We start from the raw sequence: 17,379 nt of genomic DNA, 5'->3' as shown, positions 1-17,379 counted from the left end.
GCACTTACCGGCCATAGTGTCACATACTGCAGTGTCATCAGCCACTGGCTCCGTCGTGTCCAGCACAGCAGGAACAGGAAGGACTGGACTTTCTTTCAGAACATTTTCCTCTTTCACAACCTCTGAAGGGTCATTTTCCTCACTCATGTTTATTTTTAATAAGGATTCATCTTTTATTTTTTCATCCTTTGTTACTTTCACTACTTCTTCTCCAACCAGTCTACTTCCTTCCTCTAATTCTTTACTGTCCAATTGATCATCATCATCCTCCTCCTCCTCCTCCTCCACTTTCTCTTTAACCAATTCTTTTTTCAGAGGGTTGGATTCTTCTAATGCTTCCACTTTTGGTAGTGTAATCTTTAAATCATCGTCTTCATCATCTTCATCCTTTAAATCCACATCTTCCTCCTTTAAATCCACATCTTCCTCCTTTAAATCCACATCTTCCTCCTTTAAATCCACATCTTCCTCCTTTAAATCCACATCTTCCTCCTTTAAATCCACATCTTCCCCCTTTAATTCCATATCATCTTTTAATAAGTCTTCCTCACAAAACGCTTCATTGTCCAAAGATGACGGCACAAAAATTGGAACTGGAACCTGGGTTAAAAAACAATATTAGATGACTGGTTATTAAAGGGAATCATTGCGTTACATCATCTTCTCTAAAACCATTTGGAACACTGGCACCATGGCTATAAAGGGCATAGGGAAAACATCAACTACACCCATTCTATTTGCAGTTTGCCTTCTGGGGGTCTGCTATTCTTTAATCGTCCGGGAGGGGAGCAGGTTTGGTAATGTGTGCACCACTGGTCAATGTACCCTATACAAAGCGTGTCAGTGCACCCATCCTCCGTTCCCTGTACAATGTATGTGTGCGTCCGTGTGCCCCTGGTCGGTGCCCTTTGTATCAGTGATCATTGTAGAAAATGTGTGTTTATGTGTGTGTCAGTGTGCCTCTGGTTTCTGTACACTATATTTTGTGTGGTTACCGGTTTGGATTGCATTTGGAAAATCACCTATCCCAGCATGCAGGGGATTCAGTTAGCTGTGCAGTTGGAAGCAGTATGAAATCCCGGCGGTCGGGATCCCGGCGTTCAAAATCCCGACGCCGGAATCCCGACCGCCAAAATCCCGACAAGGGAGGGGACGTGGATCGCCCCCCCCCCCCCCCTTGCGGGCTCGCCACGCAGCGGGCCCGGTGCCTCGCTACGCTCGGCACACTAATTTATTCTCCCTCCAGGGGTGTCGTGGACACCCCAGGAGGGAGAAAGTGTCTGGATTCCGGCGTCGGGATTCTGAACGCCAGGATTCTGAACGCCGGGATCCCGACCGCCGGGATTTTAACTGCATCCCGTGCAGTTTGGTGCCCAATATGGTTAGTATGATGGCAGCACAGGATCCAGGGAAATGTAATGATACGCTCACTTGATAAGTCAGCCCCACATAAAATGTGTTCTAGAACTCTGTTAGCTCTCTTCTAGCAATATCCAAGAAAATAGCCATCAACTAAGTTAAAAAGAAAATTATTTTGCACTAGGGCAGGACTGGCCAACCTGTGACTCTCCAGCTGTTGTGAAACTACACATCCCAGCATGCATTGCCACAGGTTTAGCACTCTCTATTAGCAAAACTGTTGCCAGGCATGCTGGGACTAGTTTCACAAGATCTGGAGAGCCACAAGATGGCTAGAACTGCACTATGGCAATGTATCCTACTTCTGTGGCAAGAAAACTGAATTCATGACAGGGCAGAGGAGTAGTTATCACTTCAGCCCTCTATACACCATGGCTTCAGCGTCTCCTAAGAGGTTAATGTAGAAATGGACGTTCTTACTCCACTAGGGCAATTGTGAGGCTAGGGTTGCCTTTGGATTCTCTAATAGAAATCGAAATCCGAGGCTCCTGTTCTAGATCGTTTTGGTTTGATCCTTAGCAGGGGACTGGCAAGTAAGGTTTTGCAACAGATCAAGGAAGATAAGAAGTGTAGAATTTCTAGGCTTTAGTAACAGACCTTATAATAGACGTCTCCTTGTACATTTCACAAAGAAAAACATTTTCAAGTAAAATGCAGGTTTTACATATTTTCTACCCTTTTACTTACTGGAAAAGGTATTGCAGTAGGGGCCGGTACTTTTTGACTGTATAGATTCATAGGCACCGGGATATATACAGGTACAGGGATAGGCACTGGAACGTACTTTGTATTCAAGTCTTCCTCTATGAAAGAAAAAAAATGACAAACTATTAAAAATATTCAATCTACAATAAAAAAAGAAAGGATTTATACTACAATGTTGCTAGACAATTGTTGTAATCTCAAGGAAGCTGCCAATTTCTTTGTGTATGGCAGTGGTAACCAAACTGTGTACCATGGAGTAGTAGTCCTGGACCAATTACATTTATTTAAGGTGAATTTAATAGGAAAAGAAACCATGCTTGTGGCTTCCAATCATAAAATATATGGCTAAACACAAGCAAGTGATATCCCTCATCACATAACAATTACTTTTGGCCTAGGGGTGCCATGAAAAAAAAGAAAGAAAAATGCTGGTACTCTAGGGCAGGGGTGGCCAAACCTGTCCTCAAGATCTACCAACAGTGCATGTTTTCCAGGCAACCTGTGGATCTATAGTAGGAATGAATGCAGCTGGTTTGAAAATGTGACAGTTAGTAATGACTACAGCTGTGCAGCAGCTAGGTAACCTGGAAAACGTGGACCGTTGGTAGATCTCGAGGACCGATTTGGCTACCGCTGTTCTAGGGTGTCATGATTGAAAAAAAAAAAAATTGGAACCACTGGTGTATGGCACCAAAAAGATCAGAAAAAAAAGTTCACAATCGGATATTGAAGATTATCATCAGGATTGCAGAAACCTTGGCAACGAAACTTCACAATTACATTTTTAACTTACACAAATCAGTGTCAGTTGAACATACTTGGATGCAAAGAAAGCGGACGTGGCGTTTACGGATGTTTAACCCGAAAAAATATTTTAAACTAATCTAAAAAATGTTCCTTGTTTAATCTCAAAAATGTTCCTTGTTTAATTGCACATATCTAGGAGGAAGGCGTATGCAAGGCCGTTATTACAGGTTATGAGAAACGTTAAGCTGGGTACATGCTAGGAAATGTATCTGCCGATTTATCTTTTGTCAGACAGCATGCTTAACCGTACACACTGGCCAATTCTGTGCGTCACTGGGCTGGTGCAGTTATATGCACACGCCCAGTTGAGTTATTCCAATGGGAATCTACAATACAAAGCAGTTTTGTAGGTAAGAAACTTTGGTACTTGTTTCCTAGAACGGCGCCCATCGCGGGCATCGCATGCCATTATAATGGCATGCGATGCGACCGATGGCCGCGATTTTACATAGAAATGCATGGTAAAATGTAAATCGCGTTGGTCGCATCGCATGCGGCCAAAAAAATCGCATGTGATGCGACCGACGCGATTACCGATTTTACATAGGGAACAATGTTAAATGGCCCAATTGACCCGATTTTACATAGGGAACAATGTTAAATGGCCCACAGACCCCAAATAGCCTCCCTGAAGTGTGAAATGGCCCCTCAATTGTTAACGCCACCTCATGATCAACGTCAACCCGAAGCGTGGCGAGCGCAGCGAGGGGCGGCGGTACGCATCCTCCGACCTTTTCATACCCCCACTATCCACGTCGGCGTGGAGTTGAGAATAGAAAGTGTGCCCGAAGCGTGGGACGTGGAATACATGTTAAGTAATCCGTGTCCACTCGCCACGCTTCGGGAGCGTGTTCCGCGTCCCCTCGCGGGGCTTGCTGCACTCGCCACACTTTCTATTCTCAACTCCACGCCGACGTGGATAGTGGGGGTATGAAAAGGTCGTAGGACGCATACCGCTGCGCTCGCCACGCTTCGGGTTGACGTTGATCGTGGGCTGGCATTAACAATTGGGGGGGGCCATTTCGCACTTCAGGGTGGGTATTTGGGGTCTGTGGGCCATTTAACATTGTTCCCTATGTGAAATCGGGTCAATTGGGCCATTTAACATTGTTCCCTATGTAAAATCGCGGTAATCGCGACGGTCGCATCACATGCCATTTTTTTGGCCGCATGCGATGCGACCGACGCGATTTTTTTCCTTGCGATGCCTAAGATCAAAATCGTGGGCGCCGTTCTAGGAAACAAGTACCGAAACTTTTAACTCCACCAGATCCACATACACAAAAGGAGAATGCTTTAAGACATAGGGGGGTGTCCAATTAGCCTCAATGCTTTTTTTTTGGTTGATACAAACAATTTGCTATAGTGATTTACGACTGATTGTCATTATTGCGGTATCCAATAAGAAGCCATTTTTATGGCACGAAAATGGACCCAAAATCGCAGTTAAATACATGGGATCCAGGATGAGTGTTTCCGATTCCCATGTGTTATCACAGCTCCGGCGGCGGCTTATCAGGGATTATGCTTTCCATGCCTCATAATAATCTATTAGGATTCCAATAAAACGTATGAGGACAAACCAGCAATGTACAACTTTGTGAACACTTCCAACTCCATGGCTTTCTGAGACTGGAAGATGTATGCACATGTGATCTCCAAAACTGCCATGACCATGACCTGTTCCATGAGTCATGTTCAACCTAAAGGACTGCACCCTGAAAATTTGTCTTAATCCACTCTCCAGTAAGCAGCTCCTCCAAATGAGCAGGAAGGAAGCTGTATAGCTCTCCTATTAACCAGAAAGCAGCCTTGGATGCCCAAATCTTTGCCGCGTCTCATCTCTAGTATTGTCTTAAAAAAAACACAGCCAAGTTATTATATCCCATCTTCCTGTCAGGTTACAAACAAAGAGTCCGTGATTAACGCCACAAATCCATCCAGTAGGAGAAATACTCAGTGCATAAAGAACACCAAGAATCTACTGCTTCCAGACATGGTGGCATTTGTCAGTCATTTCTCATGAAGAGAACACCAGAAAAGACCACATACCAACCATGCCAGACCTTAGGACCAAGCTGCTTTGCAAGGTAAAGACAAGGTATAGGACAAAAGGTCCTGGCCAGAGAACCTCAGTGGGAGACATGGTGATCATTTACCATTTGTACGAGTAATAACACCAAGAACACTCGTTGCTAGCTGTGCCCTTAAGTGTCACAAGAATAGTACCGTCTTCCTAGGGCCCAGCAAAGAGTATTGCAGCAACCCTCTGCCTGGAGCATTGCTAATAAGATTTTCTAGAAATAGAACATAACCATCGAGAGCGTGAAATCCCACTGTTTTATATCACCATGGTCACATCCAATTTAAAATCGGCTAAAGCAGAATTCAGAAGTGAAACAAAGGAATACCTGTCTGACAAGACTTAGTCTGCATGTGAGGTTTACAGTACGTGGCCTTTGTCATTGACAGCGGTTTGCACAGGACCGCCTTATTCTTCATGTCTTTTGGTGCGGAAGTAGAACAGGAAGAGTTGGCAACCTGGAATAATGACAAAGTATTCAAATCAGACACTGCATAGAAATATTTGATAAGCACATATATTTCCTAAATAGTGAAACACAGGGTTAATCAATAATAATAAAAAAGACAAAAGGAAAAAATAATTACCATCGGTCTTGGCCTTGGAGCTTGAACACCTTGGTCTGTAAATAAACATGTAATTAATAAAGAGAAAGAAAATGCACAAAATGCCTCTTTCGCAATAGAAGGAATGAAAAAAAAAAAAAACGATAAAATAGAATTCACACACTACATTGGCAAATGTATATACCTATATGTGATTGTTGGTCATTTAATTCCAATTTAATGGCCCATTTTATACTGCAGATCATTATTTGTTGCTGGGGAGGCTTTCTACTAGGTTTTGACACCTAGTTACGGGGAATTTGTGAAGTGGCTGCTAATGTTGGGAGGTGTTCGCTGGGGTTGGGGATATTGATATCATTCCAGAGAATGAGTTTCCACTGTGACAATGATAGCGTTATCTGTACCACAGCTCTCACTGTAATTGGTGATCTGAGGCCTGATTAAAAGTTATGATGTTGCTTCCAGAGTCGGTTTAGAATTTGGGAGAGAGCGTGGAGATCAAGGACAGACTATTATAGGTGTACGGTATTTGGTGGTTCCACTCGTTAGTTGTGTACGCAGAATCATTTCAATCAGGGGTTCTCAACTTCTTTACTCAAGTACCACTAACTGCCCATGTTTTGTGGACTTCTAACTGTAGAAGCAGGTGGGACAATAACTGGTCCGGCTAAATGAATGAACTGATACGTACAGAGGCAGAAATCCACAAAACATGACCTGTTGGTGTACGTTAAGGATTAGGGATGAGACCCTGAATTAGATAACGTCACATTTGGTTCTCTTGATGTATATATATATATTACACAATATAAAGAGGATGAGATGTACAGAATTCCCATTGCCACATTCCATCAGTGGTTGCATCTATATATATGTAAATGAGGAATAAGGGAGTTACCACAGTCCAGGTAAGATTGCTGCGGACCTGTATTTTATAGTGGGAAACCCATGTCTTCCAATAGGTAGCACTGACCCTCCCATTCACGTGTGGCAGTCTTAGCAAAAATAAAACGTAAGGAACTACGGAAGCAGGCTGCTTAGCATATAACACACAGATATGATTGGTGCCAGACAAATAAACGTTCTAAGATTCAATGTGTGTCTTAAAATCATGTAAAGAACATTAGCGCCGATCAATCTCGAAGCAAAAAAGTGCACACATTTGCTGCAACTATACTAATTGACCTACAGAAAGCAGAGCTGTAGTGCAATGTTATAATAACTGTATAATCTCCGTTCCCTAATTGCCGAAATGGTTTAGTCCTACAAATGACAGTAAACCGGACATCAAGTGCTCGTCAATCATGCAACTTGTGACACACTCCTATTAGAATCACTGTAATCAACATACCAAGATGCATATTCTCGGGGCCCTTCTGAGTTGCCATGTTAGGCTCATTCTGCTGGCTGTAGAAACGTAGTAAGCACTGCTGGTCACAGAAGTTCTTTATGGAGCCACGCCACTGTACTTTCTCCTTGAGTAGTCCTTGCGTTCTACAGCAGTCACACCTTGCCGCCTGGAATAAGCAAACAGACCATTTAGGACTTTCAGAGCCCATTACTGAAGCACTGTGCGTTCTAGTGGTAAATAGTAGGTACTGTCACTTTTTTTTTTTTTAAAGCACCCGAGTTTAAAAAAAGCTTGGAAGAATGGCCAAGGCATTCTGACAATCCATGGGCCTAGTATCTCACTGTTGCCTAGAACAGTGGTTCCCCAACTAGGTGCCATGCCACTCTGGGGTGCACGGACCACTTACAGGGGATGCCCCGAGTTTGATGCCCAGAACCAAATGTAATTATTTATGGACAACGTAATATGCAAATCTAGTGCTCGTGGCTACCTTTGTTTAAGTATGTGGTGAACCCAATACCTCACTACATAACTGAACCACTATTCATTTCTTAGGTGGATTTTATTTTGTTGCTATGACAATCTAGTTTGATTTTGATGTATTAACAATACAGTCTGTATATTACTGTAACCTCCCATTGTATTATTATTAATTTATATAACGCCACAGGGGCTCTGAAGCCTAACAATACATAGATGTACAAAAAAAAACCACCTAGAAAATAGTGATTTACAGCCCAAATGCAAGTTAGGACAAGTACATGGTAAATAAAATACAGTTACAGCAGCAGACACTGATGCAATTATAACAGTGGCATAGATAATCTTAGAAAAGCAGATGAGGAGAGTGGGCCCCGTTCGTGTGAGCTTACAGTCTACAGATAAAGTGCTGTATTCAATGCCGCCGGTGAAGGGGTTTCTGTGGCAAGGGTGGCTTGTTTTTGGTAAGGATTGCTCGCCATCTAACCCCATTGCCAAATGGGGTTACTCAAAGGGCAGTATTCAATGAAAAAGTTCTCCGTGCATGGAGAGCGTTTTATTTCGCTCTCCATGCACTCTCCGTGTTTTAGCGGAGATTCTCCCTGTTCCGGAGCCTCCTGCTCCCACTATTCAATGTATTTAAGACTCGCCGCCACTCGCGGCGAGTCTTAACCCCTGCAGCGGACGAGCGTCCGCGGCAGGGAGCTTTCAGGGAGCCGGGGGACGGAAGCAGCCAAAGAGATTAAAGTCTCCCTGGCTGCTCCAGAGGAATGTGGAGGGAAGGTGGGCTCCCCTGGACCCAGGCAGCACAGGCTGCCCCCCCCCCCCCTATAGCCAGCGGCGGACCCAGTATTTACTGCACCCGATCGTGCATATTAACGATCGGGTGCAGTGAATATATGAATATCTAATGAGCGGCTCGAGCGCTCCGGCCCCCTGCTGGATGCACTGTGTAAAAAAAAAAAAAAAAAAAAATATTTTTTTTTTTATTAAATATATATTCATGTGCTATAAGCACATGAATAAAAATAACATGCCCCTTCACAGAAAAAAAAAACCTGATTATTTGACACCAAAATTATAAAAAAAAACCTTTTAGTTTAAAAGTTCACATTCCAGATCTCCATCAAAAGATGGAGAATTGCTACACGGAGAGAGACGGAGAAAATCACTTAGAAAGACAGAGAATATTTCACATTGAATAGGGTTGCTCGCTTTTGGAGAGCAAAATGCTCCGTCCAAGGCGAACAAAGCACAAATTCTCCATAAAACACGGAGAACTTTTCTCATTGAATACTGCCCATTGGGTTGAGATCTTCCAATCAGGCATATATATTCAGTACTTTGCTATTGGAGTTGTAGCATCACCTCCAAGAAAAACCCTGGTCCAGGAAGATCAAGTCTAGAGTCTTAAGAAGGAGCCAGCAGTGACAGCAATGGAGAGCTTTGCTTCCTTCCTCCCAAGGAAGCAGTGTGCCGCATCTGGAGGAAATAAGTCTCCACCAGCTCCCAAACTAAGGATGAGTGCTTCAGCCAAAGACAGTCTGGCCTTCCTTAAGCATAACCATGGTTCATGAGCATCTTACAGCAGCACAGAGACTTGCTGCACAGCCAGACACCAATCTCCACATACCAAAGATGAGCAAAACCTTTTCAAATTGTCTTCATATACCAAAAGGTAAGTGAGCTGCCAGGTCATCCTGTTACCTTGTAATACCAGTCCTGAAACTTTTTATTGCACTCGTCACTGCAGAAATCTCTCATCTTGCCATCAAACTCTTTAGCTGCTCCTCTCCGACACATCTGGAAGCAGTAGTTGCAGGTTACACATTTCAAACCTAGCCGCTTGGCAAAGTCCTGTTTGTACAGTAGCTTACAACCTAGAACGACAGAACAAATTCAATTATTAAATAATGGGACTGTCCAAGATCAGTTTTATACCAGAGGGCCTGATTCAGAGATTTCTACAGCAGCCGTGCTTTTGTATGCAGCAGCTGTGCATTATGATGCTAAAGTCAAAGGATATGTATTGCGCTCAGAGACGCCTCACGTTGACTTCTCTGTCCAATGTCGCCTGTTTCCTGTAAGGCTGACTTCTGTGCCCCCCCCCCCCCCCCCCCTCCCTCCCTGACCCAAACAGCCACAGGATGTCAATCGTGGTGAAGCTTTGGGTGCACTGCAACTGTGGTCATAGACCGAGAGCTGCACATGCCCAGTACAGATTCTGACCTTAGATGTTGTGTACATCTCTGCATTAGGCCCAAAGTAGGAGTTTAACAAAAAAAAGATCAGCGAGGATGGTATCAAGCCACCCAGTTATACTTATAAACAGACCTTCACTACAGAATGGCTTCTTGACTCCAGAGAATTTCACTGTGTCGTGCAGCGTCTTCTCTTCCTGACAGTATTCACAGAAAGTGACGATGCAATGGAGCTTTTTGTAATCGTCACAACATGTAGTGCTGCAGAACTGGTTCACTTTTGTCTGCAAGAAGATAATAAATAAGCAAATCCATTACGCATGGAGTAATCTGGTTGTATTGGGAGCGTCTGCAAACAAAGCATGGAATAGAAAAACCCCATTGGTTTAAAAACATTTGTGCGAGCGGTCAGGGTGGCAGTGATGGTGCAGGCCTCATACTAATGGAAAATTAAACCGTGCACTGTGGAGTTATGAGGGTTACGGTATAGAGGACATCTAACTGTAGACGGTGACTAGGTCAACACCTACGAATGAACGGTCGACAGTAGCAAGAGGATGACCTGAACATAGTCGATACTGAAAATGGCGACGCAAGTTTTTCACAGTCTATGTCGACACATATCAACATGGACACTCGGATGGCTCAATGCACTCGATAATAATCTTACTCTATGCCCACTTAGTCAAAAAAAGAACATGAAAATCTTGTGTCGTTCACGTCGACCATTTTTAGGTTTCGACCTACTCACGGTCGACCCAGGGACAAGATACTGTTAAGAGGAGCATAGTGCCTTCAAAACAAATCGTAAGGTCTGTCATGATTATACCACAGCCTACTGGAGAGGCTGGAATACCCTGCTTTAAACATACATCCAGGCTGGCCAGGATCCCCCCAGAGCACGCATCTATCAGACTATTTCATATGATTGTTAATGTCTTGCTAATGGTAAATAAGGACGATTTATACATAGGACAGTACTAAGCCTATCCTTTGTACTCCTTAAAGCTCCGCTTTTGCTTTCAGAATAGAGCACAGCCGACCCTCTGATGCAGCTTTCTAGCAGCAGGTGCAAACACAGGAAGGGGAGTCTGCAGCTTCAGATTGCAGTTAATGATCAGATGTTGGAGCAGATGCACTAAGCTTCAAGAGTGATAAAATGCAGTGTGATAAACAACCAATCAGCTCCTGCCTGACATTTTTCAAACACAGTCTGTGAAATGGCAGGTAGGAGCTGATTGGCTGGCTGTTTATCACTCTCCATTTGATCACTTTTGAAGTTTAGTGCATCTGGCCTGTGATCTGCTAACAAGCATATGTTGCCCTCTACTGCAATGAATGAAGAGACTCACTGATCACTGTTCAAAGCAGCTTTGGCAACAGAGTACAAACTGATACACAGGCAACAACCAACCGAAAGCTACTAAATCGCATCTTCCAGCATTAGAACTTCTTGCACTCCGTTCTCTTCTGTATGTATGTCACACGTTTTTGACAGTGCTGCCGAGAGTCGAGGGCTCTGTCATACTAAGGTGTGTGTTTTCCAGAACAGGGCGCCATCTAGTGGCTGCCAGCGCACCACTGGGGTGTGGAGCAGTGTTAGGCCTTTATTATATATTTGCCAAGTTCCATTTGACAGGCAGCTAGTCAGAAGGTTTTGGGATATATTTTTAATTTTTCCTTAATTTTTTTAAACAGACATAAAGGACGGACTTCAGGTTCCGTAGAAGAAGTGGCCCCCAACTGCGGAGGTCTGCCTTTACAATGGGATGGTCCACCAGCAAGTGTTGGAAACCTCCGGCTCTAGATATCAGATCTAAATATGGGCCCATGTGTAGATCTGGATTAGAAATTCAAGGTTTTAATTGATTCTTTTCCTAGTGCAGAAAGGAGCAGATGGGAGCCTCTCCCATTGGTAAATCCACCTATAAAGCTGGTCATTCTATTGAGGCTACCATCCATGCTCCGAGTTAAGCTTTCCGTAAAGATGACCCAAAATCAGAGGCGAACTAGAACATTGCATGATATTCATTATTGCGGCATAATGTCTAATGTAGTGGTTCTCAAACTGAGGGGTAGATATATTAAGCTCGGTGAAGTGATAAACTGCCTGGTTTTTATGTCCGGCCAATCAGCTCCTACCTGTCATATTTCAAACCAAGCCTGTAACTTCACAGGTAGGAGCTGATTGGCTGGTGATAAAAACCAGGCAGTTTATCACTTCACTGAGCTTAATAAATCTACCCTGTGGGTCCTGACCCCAAAGTGGGTCCCGACCTTCTCATAATGGGGTCGCAACTCCAAGCTGCTGACTATCAGGCTGATTACTTTTCTAATGTCAGTCAGTGATTCAAGGAGTCTAAAATAACAGACAATTCAACAGATTTGTCAGACTCCTAACATCATTTTGTGCCTCCACAATGCTGCCATGGTCTGCTGACTACACATGTGATGTGATGGCCTTCTGCAGTAACTTGCTGGGGTCCTGTCATTTTTATTGTTTGATGGGGTCCCACAGTGAAAAAGTTTGAGGACCCCTGGTCTAATGTGTATGGACGTCCACACTCTCTCATCCACCGAGATTGGGACTGTACCAATTGCCAAATGTGCCCATAAACGATATAGCGTGCGATCGAGCACTATATATCGCTCAGTGTGTATGGTCAACCGACGCACATTCTGGACACCCGCAATCCATGTCTTCCAAGTGTGTGAACATGGCTTTAGGATTATCTAGATAATATTTTGCTGGATGTTTGTAGTACTTAATTCTGTTCTAGTCTCTTCCTGTACTATAAGGGGGTCTTGGGGGATTTGTGAGATATAACTGATCAATCAGGGGAAGAGAGGAAGGGGACCTAGTGCTTACACCCATACATAGTAGTTTAGGTTGAAAAAAGACTTGCGTCCATCAAGTCCAACCTTTGATTCACCACTGCCCATACAACAGTGGTCCAGTGTACCCAATGAAATCCGATAAAATAATTGTGCAGCAAGTACAAAAATCCTACTTTTCAATCATTTACTAGAGGATCAATGTAAAAAAAAAAAAAAAAAAGCCTCTTGTACATACAGTAAGAATTGGTAGCACGGCGCCCACGATAGTTGTATGGCATTGTGTTCAATTTAATATTGTATACCATTGTATATGGCATACAATGCAATGTGCTGCGATTTTAAATTGAATAAGCACCCTAATGAGTTTTTACAATGTTAAATGGTCCCCTTATATGATTTTTAATTGTATAAGCACTTTAATAGGTGCTTACAATGTTAAATGCACCCCCACACCACCGCCACTATCAACGTCAACCCGAAACGTGACGAGCGCAGCGAGCCCACGAGGGGTGGCGGTACGCGTCCTCCGACCTTTTCATATCCCCACTATCCACGTCGGCGTGGAGTTGATTTTATATAGTGTGGCGAGCGCAGCGAGCCCAGCATTACTTCACATGTATTCCGCAGCCGCTCGTAACGATTAGGGCTCGGTGGCTCGCTGCGCTCGCCACACTATATAGAATCAACTCCACGCCGACGTGGATAGTGGGGGTATGAAAAGGTCAGAGGACGCGTACAGCTGCGCTCGCCACGCTTCGGGTTGGCGTTGATAGTATGGGTGGCGTGGGGGTGCTTTTAACATTGTAAGCACCTATTATGGTGCTTATACAATTATTTATCTTATAGGGGGCACATTTAACATTGAAAACACCCATTAGGGTGCTTATACAATTTAAAATTGTATACCATTGTATATGCCATACAATTCGATGGTATACAATTTAAAATTGTATAACATCGGCTAACATCACATCGCATGCCTTATGGTATGCAATACGATGGGCACCGTGCTAGGAAACAAGTACTAAGAATTGTATGAACAGACTTCAGACGCCACTTTTCCCATTTTCAATGGGGTAAACAAAGTAGAAGGAACATTCAGCTGCGCAGATTGGCGATGCTGGTGAAAAGCATCCAAATTATCAGCATCTATTAATACTCAAGGGTATATGGAAATATGGCTTTAACACTTCTATTTAACCCCTTCCCGACATTTGACGTACATTTACGTCATGGTCGGGAAGCACTTCCCGACACATGGCGTAAATGTACGTCATGGATTTAAACTGTCACCGCGTCTATAGACGCGGTGACAGTTTCAACATGTCTGCTGTCCCTGACAGCAGACATGTCCGTGCATGCCCAGGGGGGGCTGCGATGCCGCCCCCCCGTCGGCGATCGCTGTGATTGGCTGTTCAGTGTGAACAGCCAATTACAGCGTTTTCCTGTGTCACCGGCGAATAACGTTCGCCGGTGACACGGGATCGGAGGTGATTGGTGCTGTAAAGTACAGCACCAATCACCGCGGGGTGTAAGGGTGACACTGGTGTCACCCCACCTCACCCCGCCCGCCCCCAAAGGCCGTGATTGGTTCGTCGGACCGACGGACCAATCACAGCCATGGAGGGGGGTTTAAACTAACGGTGACTGCACTGCAGACGCCATTCCGGTCTGGAATAGCGTGCAGTGCGGTCACCGTGCCACCTGCCGCCATATACTGACCAGAACCTTGCTCCATACTTACCTGATCACTGCTTCATCGCTGCTTGATCACTGCTTGATCTGCCTAGTAGTGTGCTGGATGCTTCCTGGATCCTGTTGCTACTTGTGCCTTCCTGTGCTGTGAAATTGTGCTGCTGCAGTGTAATAGCTAGATAGAGAGATAGATAGAGAGAGATAGAGAGATAGAGAGAGATAGAGAGAGAGATAGAGAGAGAGATAGTGTCAGAGAGTGCTATATTTTGTGCTGCTGCAGTGTGATATAGTTATAGATAGAGAGAGAGATAGAGAGATAGAGAGAGAGAGAGAGATAGAGAGGCCTAGTGACAGAGTGCTATATTTTGTGCTGCTGCAGTGTGATAGTTATAGAGAGATAGAGATAGAGAGAGAGAGATAGAGAGAGATAGTGACAGATTGTGCTATATATTTATTATATAACTGACTGCTGCCCCCTCCTTTTGTGCTGATCAGTATAAATTAACTGATCAGCAACTTTTTGGGGGCGCAGGTTTTTTTTTATATATAGATATACCTGTCAGTGCTGCTGCTGTAGTGTCATAGAGTGATAGATAGTGATAGATAGTGATAGATAGTGAGAGATAGAGAGAGATAGAGAGAGATAGAGAGAGATAGTGACAGAGAGTGATAGAGAGTGTATATTTTGTGTCTGCTACCCCCCCTTTTTGGGGGTGCAGGTTTTTTAGTGTCCTAGAGTGATAGATAGTGAGAGATAGTGAGAGATAGTGAGAGATAGTGAGAGAGTGACAGAGAGTGATAGAGAGTGACAGAGAGTGCTAAATTTTGTGTCTGCTGCCCCCGCCTTTTGTGCTGATCACTATATCTGAGGTGATCAGCAACTTTTTTGGGGGTGCAGAGGTTTTTTTTTTTTTATATATATACCTGTCAGTTGCACCAAAGGTTGTGCACCTGCTGCACCTCACTGGTAATCAGTGTCGCATCACTGATCACCTTTTTTTTTTTTTGTGAGTGCTGTGGGGTCTTTTTTTAATTTTTTTTTTACACACACTGTGATTTTGTGGGTGTCCTGTGGCCACTGTGCGCTGATCAGTGACGTACATCACTGATCAGCTTTTTCGGCACAGGGTTGATCTATTTTATTTTTTTTTTTTGATCAAATTCCTGTTGCCTTTGAGCGCTGTTCAGTGACAGACGTTACTGACCAACATCTGTGCTCAATTTTTGACGCAGGACCTTTTTTTTTTTTTTTTTTAACCCCTTCAATTTTTTATTTTTAACCCCTTCATTTTTTTTTTTTTTTTATTGGTATAAAGTATTTTTTTTTTTTCTGCACTACATACACACTACATATCCCCCGGGTTGAAATAAAGTTTGTACCCCCCCCTACACTATACACGTGTTGAAACATTTCACTACCAGTAACACAAAAAATAAAAATGGCATCCCAAATGTCCTCCCAAATGTCATCACAGTCATCCAGAAGAATGTATTCAGCGGAGGAGGCATATGCCCTGCTTGCTTCTGACTCTGACACAGCCAGTGATGCAAGCGGGGAATTTGAAGGATTCGCCTTAAGCTCCTCTTCCTCCTCTGATGATGAGGGACCCCCTCAAAGACGCCCCCGTAGAGCAGCTGAGACCCCCCCCCCAACAATTGATCTCGTATGGACCCCACCACCAGACAATTTTGAGCCCCAGGTTCCTGAGTTTTTGGCCATGCCAGGAATCCAATTTGATTCCACAGGTCTCAGAGAAATTGACTTTTTCAAATTATTTTTCTCTGATGATTTTGTAAATTTAATGGTGGACCAAACTAATTTATATGCCCAGCAGTTTATTGCTCAAAACCCCACGTCATCATTTGCTAGGTGGACCCCTGTAGATGCAGTAGAGATGATGACGTTTTGGGGTCTGGTGTTTCATATGGGCATAGTAAAAAAGCCAGAAATTAGGCAATATTGGAGTACAGATGTTCTGTACAGTACTCCATTTTACCGTATGGCCATGACCCGGACTCGATTTGAGACAATTCTTAAATTTATACATTACACCGATAATGCACAGTGCCCACCCAGAGATGATCCCACCTTTGACCGGCTATTCAAAGTCAGGCCGGTCATTGATCATTTCAGTGCCAAATTTGAAGAGGTGTACATCCCTGAAAAATTTATTTGTATCGACGAGTCCCTTATACATTTTAAAGGAAGGGTTAAATTCCGCCAGTACCTTCCCAGTAAGAGGGCAAGGTATGGCATAAAAATGTATAAACTGTGTGAAAGCACCTCAGGGTACACCCACAGGTTTAGGGTTTATGAAGGGAAGGATTCAAGAATTGAACCGCCAGAATGCCCCCCCTCCCTCGTAGGTGTTAGTGGGAAAATTGTCTGGGATTTAGTGCACCCCTTCCTGGATAAAGGTTATCACCTCTATGTGGATAACTTTTACACTAGCATCCCCCTGTTTAAGGCCCTTGGTTCAAGAGGTACAGCAGCTTGCGGTACTGTGCGCAAGAACCAAAGAGGCCTCCCAAAAACGCACATTGCCCAAGTAATGAGAAGGGGTGAAAGCAGGGGAATATGCAACGAAAATATGTTGTTGGTCAAATATAAGGACAAGAGGGATGTCCTTATACTGACAACAATTCACGGAGACAGTACCACCTCCGTCCCTGTACGAGGTACCAGTACCCACACCTCAAAACCTAATTGTATCCTGGATTACAATAGGTACATGGGCGGAGTGGATCTTTCAGATCAGGTACTGAAGCCGTACAGTGCCCTGCGGAAAACAAAAATCTGGTACAAGAAGGTGGCCGTGTATATCATCCAGATGGCACTGTATAACGCTTACGTGCTATTCCGTTCTACCGGCCAGAGGGGGACATTTATGCACTTTCAAGAGGAAGTCATAAAGGGCCTAATATTTGGGAACCAGCAGGCAGAGGGCCCCAGTACTTCTAGTACTGGCCCCCGTATTGTACCAGGGCAGCATTTTCCTGATGAAATCCCCTCCACTGGAAAAAAGGGCAGGACACAAAAAAGGTGCAAAGTTTGCTATAAAAAGGGAATAAGAAAGCAAACTATTTTCCAGTGTGACACTTGCCCCGACAAACCCGGCCTATGTATAAAGGAGTGTTTTAAAATATACCACACATCTATGGAATATTAGGTTCATAATTTCACCGTGCTTCGGGGGTCTTGCTAATGCCACATAGCACCCACCATTCATTCCA

The 17,379-nt window shown here is 43.9% G+C and overlaps 1 protein-coding gene across 4 annotated transcripts in view; it reads right to left on the bottom strand.

Annotated features, from left to right (window-relative positions):
* The window catches only part of ZMYM2 (zinc finger MYM-type containing 2), a 69,272-nt gene that overhangs the window by 10,417 nt on the left and 41,476 nt on the right, over positions 1-17,379 (bottom strand). For all 4 annotated transcript variants that reach the window (XM_083169933.1, XM_083169932.1, XM_083169934.1 and 1 more), the window contains exons 9-15: positions 9,746-9,896; positions 9,119-9,291; positions 6,932-7,097; positions 5,602-5,636; positions 5,343-5,472; positions 2,107-2,222; positions 9-600 (exon numbers count right to left, since the gene is read on the bottom strand). In XM_083169933.1, the coding sequence (XP_083026059.1) occupies positions 9-600; positions 2,107-2,222; positions 5,343-5,472; positions 5,602-5,636; positions 6,932-7,097; positions 9,119-9,291; positions 9,746-9,896 (1,363 nt within the window). The remainder of the gene's footprint in view (positions 1-8; positions 601-2,106; positions 2,223-5,342; positions 5,473-5,601; positions 5,637-6,931; positions 7,098-9,118; positions 9,292-9,745; positions 9,897-17,379) is intronic.

Source organism: Crinia signifera, chromosome 2 (assembly GCF_055691185.1).
Source record: "Crinia signifera chromosome 2, ASM5569118v1, whole genome shotgun sequence".
Taxonomy (NCBI): domain Eukaryota; kingdom Metazoa; phylum Chordata; class Amphibia; order Anura; family Myobatrachidae; genus Crinia; species Crinia signifera.
This window is presented reverse-complemented; position numbering and strand designations above follow the sequence as displayed.